The 14,830-nt window shown below is 52.2% G+C and overlaps 1 protein-coding gene across 1 annotated transcript in view; it reads left to right on the forward strand.

Moving 5' to 3' along the window:
- Nucleotides 1–232: 232 nt before the first annotated feature.
- Nucleotides 233–14,830, forward strand: part of DGAT1 (diacylglycerol O-acyltransferase 1) — a 31,727-nt gene continuing 17,129 nt past the window's right edge. The window contains exons 1-3 of the mRNA XM_083749263.1: nucleotides 233–450; nucleotides 9,508–9,595; nucleotides 14,028–14,068. Coding sequence (XP_083605389.1) covers nucleotides 248–450; nucleotides 9,508–9,595; nucleotides 14,028–14,068 — 332 coding nt within the window. The 5' untranslated portion in view covers nucleotides 233–247. The remainder of the gene's footprint in view (nucleotides 451–9,507; nucleotides 9,596–14,027; nucleotides 14,069–14,830) is intronic.

Raw genomic sequence — 14,830 nt, forward strand, 5'->3', positions numbered from 1 at the left:
CCCCGAAAGGGTTAACCTCCGAGCGGCCGCCTCCCCCCCCAGAACTACTCCTCCCGGCAGCCCCCGCGGCCACCCTCCAATCCGGCGCCTCCCAGCATGCTCAGGGCGCGGCGCCGGAGTACAAAAGGCCCCTCCTTTCCCTCGGCTCTCCTCCGACCCTCGGCGCCCCGTCCCGCGACTACACTTCCCGTGGTGCTCCGCGCGGGGCGTACGGCGTCCGCGAGGCGAAGTTTCGGCCGGCGGGGTCATGGAGGCCGCTTGCGAGGGGGCGGGGCGCGGGGACGCGCCTGAGGAGAAGCAGCAGCGGCGGCGGCGGCCGGAGGAGCCGAGCGGCGGGATGGGCGAGCGGGGAGCGGCGGGGCGGCGAGCGGCGGGGGCGCCGGCAGGAGGGGGCGACTCGCGGAGGGGCGCCGGAGACGCCGCCCAGCCCCCCGAGGGCGGAGACTTCAGGTAAACTCGGCGCCCCTCAGAACCGCCGCCGTGACAGGAAACCCCCCTCCCCTCAAGAAGGCCCCCCCTTCAGGGTCCTCGGGGGGGGAGGCTGCCCTCCGCCCCAGTGACCCCCCCCGTCTCCCCATCCCTCTTGGGGGGCTCGGAAGGGCAGCAAGGACAACGCCCCCACCCAGGGGCGCGGGGGGGTCCGAAGGGGTCGCGGCAGCCCCTGCTCTTTGGGGGGAGCGGAAGAAAGCGGGGGCCTCGACGGGGTCCCCCTCGCCCGGGACCCCCAGAGCGGCTCTTACCTGCGTTGGGCGAGGGGGGGAGGAGGCTGCCCTTTGGACGGGGCGGGACCCCCCGGGGGGCAGTGGGGTCTTCAGCTCCACCCCGTCTCCTCGTCCGTCTTGGGGGGCTCTGAGGGCAGAAAAGACACCGCCCCCCACCCAGGGGCGCTGCTGCCCCTCCCCTTTGGGGGGAGGCAGAAGAAAGCGGGGTCCTCGACGGGGTTCCCCTCGCCCGGGACCCCCAGAGCGGCCCTTACCTGTGGGGGGGAGGTGGAGGGACTCACCTGTTGCCAGGTACACGGGGAGGTTTTTTGGGGGGGTCCCTCCTCCCTTTGCACTACCTTGCGGGAGAGGTACCCCGTTTTCCTGAAAGTAAGACATCCCCCGAAAAGAAGACTTACTTCCAGTTTTGCCTCTGGCTGTAATATAAGGCCTCCCCCAAATATAACGCCTCCCCAATAATAAGGCAACTCCGGAATATAAGGCCCCCGAAGCTGCTGGAAGGCGTTGTACCGTATACAGGTAATAAATTTCCTTTTTTGGTGGGGTTCAACAATAAATGTGTACAGTATTCTTCTTCATGGAAAAATAAGACTTCCCCTGAAAATAAGACCTAGCGCATCTTTGGGAGCAAAAATTAATATAAGACGCTCTTATTTTGGGGAAAACAGGGTAGGCAAAACTCACAGGGGGCTTATGTGTTTCCCCCCTTCATTCCACCCCATGGGTAGGCAAACTAGGACCCGGGGGCTGTGCCCGACCCATTCGGCTTCTCAATCCGGCCTGCGGACGGTTCGGGAATCAGTGTGTTTTTACATGAGTAGAATGTGCCCTTTTATTCAAAATGCACCCCTGGGTTACTTGTGGAACATAGGAATTCATTCATTTTCTTTTTCTTCAAAATATAGTCCTGACCCCCACAAGGTCTGAGGGACAGAGGACCGGCCCCCTGCTGAAAAAGTTTGCTGATCCCTGTTCTACTTCCTTCTCCCCTAAAATCTAGTTTGGGGTAGAAATGGGTTGCTGAGATGATGGCTCTAGGGCACCCATTTCACGCCCTGGGTAAGCTCTGAGCAGAGTTGGTAAACCAACCCTTCTTCCCTCCTCCTTGTGCTCCCTGCCCCCAATAAAGTAGCTGGCCTCTTCTCAAGGGGCAAAGCAGGGCAATAAAGAGGAGCAGTGAGCAGGGTGTGTCTCCTGTCACCGTCCCCGCTTGGGTTCAACTTCTGACCCTGTTCTTGGCTGCTTTTCTTCCCCTTCTGCCTTCCTCCCCCCATGGCCAGGCTGCCTATCCTGCGTGACTCACCCTAGGATTTCACATACACTTTGAGTGTCTCTATATGTTCCCTGCAGCTGCAAACGTGCTCCCTGGGTATGCAAACCGACTGTCACAAGGAGTTCTTGGCCATGGCCCCGGGGAAATCCCAAAGCCCTGAGGCCCCACAGACTGGCTGGTCAAATGTGGCCCCCACCTGCCACTGCCTTCCTTTCCCAAATGTTGCCCATCTCCTAGACTTGCTCTATCAATAGTTAGGAGGAATGAGGGTGGCTGGGTTTGCCTACTAAAACGGACATTTCTCCTTCAGCTTTCCTGGCCTTGTAAATAGAGGCAGGGAGGGTCTCTGCAAAAGCGCCCCCCCCAACTCTCAGCAAAGCCCCCACGTTGACTTAGAAATGCTCAGGTGTTGGGAGGGCTTGATGCAGGCAGATTCCTTCGCATCGACCCTCTGCTTTGGGGCTCTTGCTGGTGGTGCAGAATAATATTTGGGTTGAGTTAGGTGTTAAATTAAGGGATGCGGCGGGCGCTGTGGGTTAAACCACAGAGCCTAGGACTTGCCGATCAGAAGGTCGGCGGTTCAAATCCCTGCGACGGAATGAGCTCCCGTTGCTCGGTCCCTGCTCCTGACAACCTAGCAGTTCGAAAGCACCTCAAAGTGCAAGTAGATAAATAGGTACCGCTCTGGCGGGAAGGTAAACGGCATTTCCGTGCGCTGCTCTGGTTCGCCAGAAGCGGCTCAGTCCTGCTGGCCACATGACCTGGAAACTGTACACCGACTCCCTCGGCCAATAAAGCGAGATGAGCGCCACAACCCCAGAGTCGTACATGACTGGACCTAATGGTCAGGGGTCCCTTTATCTTTTAGGTGTTAAATTGGGATTGCAGGAGGAAGAACCCAGTAGATGCAGAGAGGCTGAGCAGTCCCTGGTGGTATATTTGCAGATAGCTATGACGTTGTCCCATTCCCCTGTGAGGATGGGCAGGGGAGCCAGGTGCCCTTGGGCCATGGAGGGCTTTTGGTGGGGCAAGTGCATCTCATTCTTGCCCCCCTCCCTTCTTCCAAGAGCATCAGAGGGTTCCCAAAGGTGACAGGGCTGCCCCTTCCATCTTGCCTTGGGACCTGACTCCTAGTTTTGCTGACTGGGGCTGATGTGAGTTACGGTCTGAAACACTGGAGGGGGCATCAGACCAGGGTAACAGTAAGCCCAGAACATCTGTCTGGGTGAGGTTGCAGCCCGAGCAGCTGGGAAACCACGAAGCAAAGTGTGCATCCATCAACAGAGGTGGATCAGAGAGCTACCTGTTCTACAGGTGGAGCAAAAACCCATTTAGCACCTACTGTTGTCTTGGACTACCTGCCCAGGTACTTCTGTTTTCTCTGGAATGTGTGTCATTACACAGCCAGTCTCTTGTGCTGAACCAGCACTTCTGCTCTTTCACTGGAACTGCATGAAAAGAGCAAGTGGTTTTAGGTAGCACCTGCATATTGATTGTCCTTCATCCCAAATCTCCGGGTTGCCTCTCAGCAGCTTCAGGTGCCTGTTGGTACGCTTGCGGAGGAGGGCTGCACCTGACTGGCCTGAAATGGGGTACAAAGGATGCAGACTCCGTCTAGGACTTGCAATGCAAATTCTGCTCCAAAATCACAGAAGTGGTCTGGGGTGTTTGTGCGTCCTGAAGATGTGGGATACAGCAGGACGTTTTGCTACTACAAAGCAGGTGTGGACCTTGTGGGTACCTGTATGGAGGTATTCCAAGGAGCCGCCTTTGCACTGCCTTTACTGCCGCGGAGGGAAATGATCATAATTAAACAGTGGCTCTAGTTGTGGGTGGAGGAAGAGGGTAGTTAGACATTGCATGTTTTGAGGCATGTGATTTGTGCCAAAATGGAGCTGCTTCTGGACTGTTAAATGCCAAGAGGCATTCTTCTGTTTCATAGAAAGGAGCCTCTCCGAGACCTGAGTTACTAGTCCCTAGTGATCCTGCGCATGTTAAATCTAGCTGAGTGGGTCCCAACCTACCTGTGGAAAATGATTAGAACCATAGAATTGTAGTGTTGGAAGGGATCCTGAGAGCCGTCTAGTCCAGCCCCCTGCAATGCAGGAATCTCAACTAGGTCATATGCGCCAGGAGGCCACCCAACTTGCGTAAAAACCTCCGAGGAAGGAGATTCCACCACCTTTTGTGAGAGTCTGTTCCCTGACATACAGCATTGTTTCAGGTAAACTAACTTACTCCACAACTTTGGATCCTGCCTGTCTTTTGAGTCACCTCATTGGTTGCTCTACCTGTCTAAGAATCTGGACAAAAGATACCTGGCAGCAGGTCTCACCAGCTTGTGCCTCGCCTGTTTTGCAAACAAAAGTGGAGGGCCCTCTCTGTCCTGTTTGCCAGCCCTGTTTTATCGAAATGGCGACACCTTGGTCTCCTGCCTGGGGCTCTGTGCTAGGGTGGAGCAGATACTTGGTCTGAATTAGGTGCCTCATTCCCTCGCTTGCCAAAACCTGCCTTGGAAGGAGACATGGAGGTGGCCGTGCAGGGGACACCTGGCTCTCCAGCTTTGGCAGATCAGGAACGACTTATGGCACCAGGCTTCCTAGGGAGCCCACAGCTGAGCAACAAATGAGTCTTCCTTGGTCCAGTAGACCTGAAGGAGTGTCTCCACCCCCATCGTTCTGCCCGGACACTGAGGTTCAGCGCCAAGGGCCTTCTGGCAGTTCCCTCCCTGTGAGAAGTAAGGTTACAGGGAACCAGGCAGAGGGCCTTCTCAGTGGTGGCGCCTTCCCAGTGGAACAACCTCCCACCAGATGTCAAAGAAAACAGCTACCAGACTTTTAGAAGACATCTGAAGGCAGCCCTGTTTAGGGAAGCTTTTAATGTTTGATACATTACTGTATTTTAATATTGTGTTGGAAGCCGCCCAGAGTGGCTGGGGAAGCCCAGGCAGATGGGTGGGGTAATTATTATATTATTATTATTATTCCTCTTCAACTCCCAGCCTGGGATTGTGGACAGTTTGTCCCTCTATCTCTGTAAGGCAGTGGTAGGCAACCTAAAGATTGGGGGCCGGATGCGGCCCAATCGCCTTCTAAATCTGGCCCACGGACGGTCCGGGAATCGGCGTGTTTTTACATGAGTAGAATGTGTGCTTTTATTTAAAATGCACCTCTGGGTTATTTGTGGGGCATAGGAATTTGTTCATATTTCTCTCCCCCCCCCAAATATAGTCTGGTCTACCACATGGTCCGAGGGACGGTGGACCGGCCCCCTGCTGAAAAAGGTTGCTGACCCCTGCTGTAAAGCCTCCCCTGGCAGCAGCCTTGCAAGGACTTGGGCAAGGGCCTTTTCCCACGGAGGGGTCTCTGCCTTCCCTTGCAGATGCTGAAGGTGACCCTTGGGCAGGAATGGCTTTTGTGCCTCCTGGTGTCCCTGGGGAGGCTGGTGGTTGTAGTCTGGCTGGGAGACACTTGGTTCAGCGGCCTGATCAAAAGAGCGTCAAACGGTGTGGCTGCTTCAAAGCCGGAATGAGCAAGGACTATTGTGGGGCAGAGAGAAGCTCTTCGATTCAGGTAGCAGCAGGCGGCTGGTCTCCTGCGTCTCTGCTCAAAGGGCACAAGGAATCTGAGCTGAGCTGCCGCTGAGCATGGCTGACCCAGAAACGCTCCGTTGTTGGCGGGGTTTTTTTTTTGGGGGGAGCCCTTTGAACTCAGCCCCCTCCTTGCTGGGCTCTTGGCCTCTGTGTTGCAGTTCCAGCATCACAGCTCCTAAAAGTGGAAGGCGGTATTTTGAGACATTTGGGTTTTTAATAGTGCTACCTTGGGATGCAAACGGGATCCGTTCCGGAGCCCCGTTCGCATCCTGAACAGAACAGTAGACGCAACAGTGTGTCTGCGCGGGTCGCGTTTTGCCGCTTCCGTGCATGCGTGTGACGTCATTTTGACCATCTGCGCATGTGCAAGCGGCAAAACCCGGAAGTAACGTGCTCTGTTACTTCTGGGTCGCCGCGGAGCGCAACCCGAAAATACTTAGCCTGAAGCGTATTTATCCTGAGGTATGACTTTACTGGGACGTGGGTGGTGCTGTGGTCTAAAGCACAGAGCCTAGGACTTGCTGATCAGAAGGTCGGAGGTTTGAATCCCCGCGACGGGGTGAGCTCCCATTCCTCGGTCCCTGCTCCTGTCCACCTAGCAGTTCGAAAGCACGTCAAAGTGCAAGTAGATAAATAGGTACCGCTCCAGCAGGAAGGTAAACGGCGTTTTCGTGCGCTGCTCTGGTTCGCCTGAAGCAGGTTAGTCATGCTGGCCACATGACCCGGAAGCTGTATGCTGGATCCCTCGGCCAGCAAAGCAAGATGAGTGCCGCAACCCCAGAGTCAGGCACGACTGGACCTAAGGTCAGGGGTAAAGGTAAAGGGTCCCCTGACCATTAGGTCCCATCGTGGCCGGGTTCCCATCTTCCTGGACCACTGGTCCTGCTAGCTAGGGATCATGGGAGTTGTAGGCCAAAAACATCTGGAGGGCTGAGGTTGAGGAAGCCTGTTCTATACATTCTTGCCGTCCCTGTTAACTCGGCTCATCTCTCCCCTGGCAGTGAATCCTAAGAGCAGGAGCCGGCAAAAATAATGTTGCGGGGAAAACTGTGAAGCCAGCCCATGGCTCTGCGTAGCTCCATCCTTATTTTAGATATCGGTACAGTATATCAGTGTTTAGCTGATGTTGTTGAAAACCAGACATTGCCCAGCCCTACTGCATGCCATGAATAATTTTATAAATTTCTGTCATGGCACCTCTTATCTTTGTGCCGCTTCCCGTATCTAAACCACCTCCTGCGAGGGAAGGAAAAGTGTAAGTTTGCCTAGGAGAATGTGGTTTTCTCCTGCTAGGTCAGTTCCCTTTCTTGGTGAAATGTAGCTGTGGGTGGCTGGCCCCCAGCTCAGCCAAGAGATCGAGATAAAAGGCTTATCCAAACAGATTAAGGGCTGTGATGGATGCTCCAGCAACACTGCCTTGCTTGGGGCTTAATTCCTGGGATTAAGAAACACCCTGGGGTCAAGTAGGGGAAATGGCTCAGATTTGTGGAGGGGATGGAAGATTGTTGGGCTGGAGAATGCGGAAGAATCCCTTTTGCCGCATACACCTAATACAGTGGTGTCCTAACTTTTTTCAAAGAGGGCCAGGTTTGAAGTTGTTGAGCTCCCCCCCCCCCCCCAGGATTCTGCCCTGGGAATTAAACTGCAACAGGGGCCGGATAAAGCCAACCGCCAGATTAGGCCCCCATAATGGATTTTGGCCCCTTCATGGATCACTGCCTTGCCATGGCAAAGGGGCTTGGATAACTCAGAGAAGCTATGAACTATGCCGAGCAGGGCACCCAAGATGGACAGGTCATAGTGGAGTGTTTTGACCAAGCGTGATCCACCTGGAGGAGGAACTGGCAAGCCACTCCAGTATCCCTGCCAAGAAAACTCCATGGACACAAGATGGTTGGATAGTGTTCTCGAAGCTACCAACATGAGTTTGACCAAACTGTGGGAGGCAGTGGAACACAGGAGTGCCTGGCGTGCTCTGGTCCAGGGGGTCACGAAGAGGCGCTTCTCCCCGCCGCCAGCCTCCAAACCAGGTTGGGGGACAGTGGGATGGCGGCGTTCCGCCTCCCTGCTGTCCCCCGAGCTTGTTGGGCTGGCGGCAGGAAGAAGCACGCTTCTCCCTACCGCCAGCCTCCAAACCAGGTCGGGGAACCGAAGCCTGGGGTGCGCTGTGCAGCATGCCCCGGGCTTCGAGATGTAGGCTGCTATCCGCAAGCCTAGGGAGCCTGACGGGAACTCCTGCGGGCTCCCAAGTCTTGCGGAGAGCTTCCTGAAGCCTGGAGAGCGAGAGGGGTCGGTGCGCACTGACCCCTCTCGCTCTCCAGGCTTCAGCGAAAGCCTGCACTCGCCCCATATGACACGCACACATTTCCCCTTCATTTTTGGAGGGGAAAAAGTGCGTCCTATAGGGCAAAAAATACGGTACGTTTTGATTGAAATTTTATTGATGTTAGCTGCCCTGAGCCCGGCTCTGGCCAGGGAGGGCGGGGTATAAATAAAACTTATTATTAGTCCCGGATCCTGAACTCACAGTGGCCAACCAGGTGCCCCCACGGGAAATCCTCAGGCAGGATCCAAGCACAAGAGCCCCCCCCTCTCTCAAGGTTTTCAGCGACTGCGAGGGCAGAGCACAGCTTCTCTGGATAATAGTTATTGAGAGCCCAATCATAGAATCTGAGCTGGAAGCAACTAGGGCTGGGCAACACCTGCCCTCCAAGCATTGTGATATACAGTGGTACCTTGGTTTAGGAGCTTAATCCGTTCTGGAAGTCTGTTCTTAAACCAAAACCATTCTTAAACTGAGGCGCGCTTCCCTAATGAGACCTCCTACTCCTGGTGCCAGTCCACCGTTCGGATTCTGTTCTATTCTGACACTGTTTCCGGTTTGGCGGAGTTCGTAAACCGAATCGTTCTTAAACAGAACTGTTCTTAAACCAAGGTATCACAAGCTATAAACATTGTGATGTACTGATAGAATAATGATAATACGACTAAAATTTATTATTTCTATGCTACACATCTGACTGGGTAACCCCAGCCACTCTGGGCGGCTTCCAACAATATCTCACAATGTCTGAAATAAGGATGGAACTCTGTAGAGGCATTCATGGTTTCTCCCCCCCCCCCCCCACCTTGTGATTTCTGCACACACATATCATGATTTGTGATATATTGCCAGGTCAAAAATTATGCAACCAATATCATGATATGGACTTCAAACCAGTTTTTGGGATGATACTGCATTGGCCTGAATATAAGCCTCACTCCCCCCCCCCCAAATTCTGACTGTGAAAAGTTAAACTGCAGCTTAAATTCGTGACCTTACAAAAATTGGCTTTTGTAATATCGCCGCTGAAATAGACATGCGGTAAAATGGAATGGGTGAGAGTGCCTGCGGAATTTTAAGGGAGCGGCTTATCTTCGGGTATTGTCGTTTTTCTCCCCCCCCCCCCCCCGAATTTTAAAGGTGCGGCTTATATTCGGGCCAATACGGTATATCGCCCAGCTCTGGAACATTGCAACCCCCTGCGATGCAAGAATCTCAGCTGCAGCATCCATGACGGGTGGCAATCGAACCTTTGCTGAAAAACCTCCCAAGGAAGGAGAGGTCCACAGCCTCTCCTCTGTGAACTTGTCTAACCTCCTTTTGAAGCCCTCCCAAGTTGGTGGCCCTCGCCGCCTCCTGTGGAGCAGCCCCCCCTCTGCAAACCCCCCGATGCCTCCCAGATGCTTTGACTCCCAATTCCCATCCGCCCCAGTCAGCACTGGGGAGAAGCCACAGAAGGTTTTGGGCATGCGTGCTTTGGGGTGCGAATGTGGCTGTGCATTAACCTCTTCTCCCTGCCTGCATCTAGGGCCGGCCTGCTTCTGCCCCTGCTTCCTCTAACCTCTCCATCCTTCCTTTCTTCCTCCTTCCCTCCCAGATGCCACAGACTTCAGGATTCCCTGCTGAGCTCCGCCAGTGGCTACAGCAACTACCGGGGTATATTGAACTGGTGTGTTGTCATGCTGGTGAGTAGCAAGAATTTGCCCCTCTGCCCTTGCCCTCCTGCTTTGAGGCTGCTTGGCACCCTGTGCCAGGTCTCTCGCTGCACCTCTGCCCTCCTGAGTCTCAGCGGCAGCAGCAGCTGCCAATCTCCAGACAGAGGCACCCGGATACCTTCCCTGCAGAGGAGCTGCCCAGGAGCCAGGCAGAGGGACACACTCTAGGGGCAAGGAGGCCATTGTGGCCTTCCCTGATGGCCCAGAAGGGCTATTGTGGTGTCGATAGGCCGGCAATCTGGTCCCAGGATGCTGGCTCCTGGGGTAATAATAATAATAATAATAATAATAATAATAATAATAATAAATTTATTATTTATACCCTACCCATCTGGCTGAGTTTCCCCAGCCACTCTGGGTGGCTTCCAATCGAGTGTTAAAAACAATACAGCATTAAGTAATAAAAACCTCCCTAAACAGGGCTGCTGTCAGACATCTTTTAAAGATAGGATAGCTGTTTATTTCCTTGACATCTGATGGGATGGCGTTCCACAGGGCGGGCGCCACCACCAAGAAGGCCCTCTGCCTGCGGCGTTCCCTGTAACCTCACTTCTCGCAAAAAATGAAGTGAAACTGCGTACCTTTGCTGGGGGAGGAGGCATTAATCAGCCTGGGCAAAATGCTTGAACAAATCATGGGGCGAGATAACCCTCCTTCTTCTGGCTGCTTAACTCTTGGCTAGCATGGGGTCTGAGCTTTAATAATGATAATAATAATAATAATAATAATAATAATAATAATTTATACCCCGCCCATCTGGCTGAGTTTCCCAAGCCACTCTGGGTGTTCCACTTGAGTGTTAAAAACAATACAGCATTACGTATTAAAAACTTCCATAAACAAGGCTGCCTTCAGATGTCTTTAAAGATAAGATAGCTGCTTATTTCCTTCACATCTGAAGGGAGGGCATTCCACAGGGCGGGCGCCACCACCAAGAAGGCCCTCTGCCTGCGTTCCCTGTAACCTCACTTCTCGCAAAAAATGAAGTGAAGCTGCGTGCCTTTGCTGGGGGAGGAGGCCTTAATCAGCCTGGGCAAAATGCTTGAACAAATCATGGGGCGAGATAACCCGCCTTCTTCTGGCTGCTTAACTCTTGGCTAGCATGGGGTCTGAGCTTTAATAATGATAATGATAATAATAATAAATTTGTATTCCGCCCACCTGGCGGAGTTTCCCGAGCCACTCTGGGCGGCTCCCAATCGAGTGTTAAAAACAATACAGCATTAAGTATTAAAAACTTCCCTAAACAGGGCTGCCTTCAGATGTCTTCTAAAAGTCAGATAGTTGTTTATTTCCCTGACATCTGATGGGAGGGCATTCCACAGGGCAGGTGCCACTACCAAGAAGGCCCTCTGCCTGGTTCCCTGTAACTTGGCTTGTCACAGTGAGGGAACCGCCAGAAGGCCCTCGGAGCTGGACCTCAGTGTCCAGGCAGAACGATGGGGGGTGGAGACTCTCCTTCAGCTAATCAAGCAATCAAGTCAGTGGAGGCATGCTCCATCCATCTGAAGAGAGCCTCCAAGTTCAGAGGCAGTGTACCTGTGAATATGAGGTGCTGGGGCACACACAACACACACACATGCCTGAGGGATGTCTGTTTCTGCCTTCACGCTGACTTTGTGGGCTACCTGGAGCACTTACGGTTGCCATGGAAATGGGGTAGTCTGGTCCAGTACGTTCCTCTAGTAATAACAGTAATACTTATAATTTTTTTGTTTATGCCCTGCCCATCTGGCTGGGTTCCCACTGCCACTCTGGGCAAGGGGCAGCCCCAGCAGAAACTGGTCCTGCCAAGGTGCACAGAGGCATTTGCCGCTTTTATCAAAATTTATACCCCTACAACATTATTTGGAATCCTCCCCCGAAATTCTACGAAAATACCTTCTGGAAGATTCCTCAAGCTCAATATCATATGAGGTGGCCAAATTTTGCACTTTAGTAATCAGGAAGCGTAAATTTCTTCTGTTGAATGGCACACTGCGAAGTTCCCTTGTGTAATCTCTTTTTTTTCTGATGTTGCTGTTGATTTCTTTTTGTTTGATCTTGTGGTGTTCAGTGTCACTGGCTTTTGCCGCAATAAAACTTGGTCTGGTTCACAGGAAGAGAGCCCAGAAGTCACATATTCAGTCACCAGATATTGCGCTGCCATGATAGATATTTGACAAAAAATGATCTATGCTACAATTCAATCCTAAACGGAAGGCCCATATTATCAGATCCGCACTTCTGAAGCCATATAGCTGTGTTAACTGATCTTTTAATCTTTCTTATAAATTTTTATTCACCCATTATCTATCCTTAATTAAGTATTCTATGTATATGTTTAAATCTACGTTTGGTTCTAGCTCCTATTTATTTAATAATTATTCGCCTGGATTCATACTGTATGCTATTTATGTACAGTATATGTTTTGTCTATGCTGGTCTATGACCGTAATAAAGTACTTGAAGCTAAGCCCTGGAATTAGTCTGTGAAACTGAGCAGGCAGGACTTGGAAAGGAAGACGGGCAGTGTGTCTGTTCTTTTGCTTTGATGCTACTTCTGCAACACTCTTGGGTGGGGGGCGGCCTTGGTGCTTGGCTGGCGAAGGCAGCAGCTGGCACATACTCCAGAGCGCGCTCTGGCCCCGCCAGCCACTGGGCCCCACTCTGAGGCTGCCCTGCCTTGCCAGCTATGTGATGCTTCCAGGAAAGGCTCAACTTCCAGACTGGGAGGTTTATGGAAAATTAGCTTTCAGTGCCTGTTCTCTCCTACCCTGCAACTCCACTTACCCTTTTTGTGTAGGGGGCTTTCCAGTTTCAACCCCCAAACCTTTCTGCTTTGGGTTCAGCTGGAGCCAGCATGTCAGGGGCCAATCCCAAAAAGGCCCCGCTCTTTGAACTGCCGTCTGTGCATCCCCATCCCTATCCAGCTTCTTCCTGAAGCCCCCCTTTGCTGAAGTACCACCCTCCCACACTTCCTAAGGGGAAAACTGTGGCTTGTGGGCCTGATCCCTCCTGCTATGCCCCCTCTTTGTTGTGGGGTGCTAGGCAGGGGGGAGAACACTTCCTTGCCCTGCATGTCATGTTAAGGGTGGGCTGGGCGGAAGAAATGCTCCCTTTTTCCTCCAAGGCAGCCCGGATGTTGTTTAAACTCCCCTCGGTCCGTCTGTCCCCAGCGGAGGAGATGTGAGCTCAAGAACGCAGCAGGAGGGTGGTATTGAAAGAGGCAGGGCAGCCCCCCCCCCTTGCGGAGTCCCTTCCACCTTTGCTCCCCACGACCTTTGCTCCCGGGACATAACCCTGCTCACCCTCGATTGGGAAATCAGGAAGCAGGCAGGCTTGTGGTTCAGCCACATGCCTTGCTATCTTTCCATCTCTTTCCTTGTCGTCCTCTGTAGCAACTGCTCAGGGTGAAACTCACCCACACGGGCTGGAAGGTGTGTGGCAAGACGGTGTGGCTGGTCCTGCTGCCCACCCCACAGCAAAATGATGATGATATTAAGTTAATTAATTTTATCCGGCACTCTGGACGGCTTCCAATAAAATATAAAAACAGTAGAACATTGAGAACTTCCATAAGGAGGTGAGCTGACATTGCAGAATGGAGATTAAACAAAGAAATAGTAGAGGAAGGTAAAAATAATAATTAAAGAGTATTTTGAGTTTGACCTCAATCAAGGGGTGGATGAGAAAGGGGTCTTGGACGGAAGCAAGGCAGTCCTAGGGGCTTACTAATACAACAGAATGCGTATCTGAGGAAGTCGGAAGAAAGTAAAAAATTGGAACATATTAATATTGGGAAATTGGAAAATATTTAATATTGGAAATATTAAATGAGTTAGGAAGGAAAGGGGAAAAAATAATACAAAAACCTGGAAATGTAGAAATATTACAAGATTTACAATATTTACAATATTAAAAACTATTACAAACGGCTCTCTAAGCTGCCTGACCAGTTGCCAGAATTGTAGCTCTGTTGCCCCCGGTTGCTCCCCTCCCAAACTGATCAGTCCCGCAGAATCCTCTTTAGTGCTGGGGGAGGGAAGGGCCTGAGACCAGCCTCCCATTGCATTGCATTTTCTCATTTGTATCCTTATTTCACAAAATTTACACACCTCCAAGCGGTTTACAGAAAAGATAAAGCCATAAAAATTGGGGGTGGGGGCGAGAATTGCAATACATTAAAACGTGCAATAAGTTAAAACACTAAATCAGATTATAATTCCTTCCAGCATTTCTAAGCATGTGGGCAGGCTTGTCTGAACAGGAAAGTTTTAGCAGAAATTCTGCGCTGAAGGCGCCTGCTGGCTATCGAGAGACAGTTATGGCCGGTTTTTGAGATTGGGATTGGAAGGAAGGGGTTTGGGGTTGGCATTTGCTGTGGGATCTGCTGCTCACTTCCATCCCCTCTGTCTTCCAGGTCTTGAGCAATGCTCGCCTCTTCCTAGAGAACCTCATCAAGTAAGTCTTGTACTCCTCTTAGGTTGGGGTGGGGGGCTGGCAGCAGTGGAGAAACCTCCCCTGGGATGCTATAATTTTGCCATAGCAGATCAGAGTGGATGTGACAGGCTGCCTTTGGGGGCAGGCATAGGTAGACTCCAGCCATCCAGATGTTTGGGACTACAATTCCCATCATCCCTAGCTAACAGGACCAGTGGTTATGCTCTGCGCGGTGCTGCCCTTGAAGCTGTCCCAGAAACTCCAGCGGGTGTACAATGCTGCAGCGAGGCTCCTCACGGGGTCTCTGCCATGGGAGCATATTCACCCAGTGCTTTTCCAGCTGCACTGGCTCCCGGTGGAGTACAGGGTCAGATTTAAGGTGCTGATTTTGACCTTTAAAGCCCTTCATGGCCTAGGACCCTCGTACCTATGGGACCGTCTCTCCCGGTATGCCCCACGGAGAGCCTCAAGGTATGGCAACACCCTAGTGGTCCCGGGCCCTAAGGACGTTAGATTAGCTTCAACCAGAGCCAGGGCCTTCTCAACACTGGCCCCGGCCTGGTGGAACGCTCTGCCTCATGAGACCAGGGCCCTGCAGGATCTGATTTCCTTCCGCACGGCCTGTAAGACAGAGATATTCCGCCTGGCCTTTGGCTTGGAGCCAATTTGATTCCCTCCCCCTCTTTTCTTTTTCCTTTCTCCTCCTGTGATGAGGCTGCATTTTAATATTTTAATGTTTCAATATTTTAATTCTTGTATTTTAATCTTGTTTTTAAGTTGTAG

This window comes from Podarcis gaigeae (assembly GCF_964106915.1).
Source record: "Podarcis gaigeae genome assembly, chromosome: 7".
NCBI lineage: Eukaryota > Metazoa > Chordata > Lepidosauria > Squamata > Lacertidae > Podarcis > Podarcis gaigeae.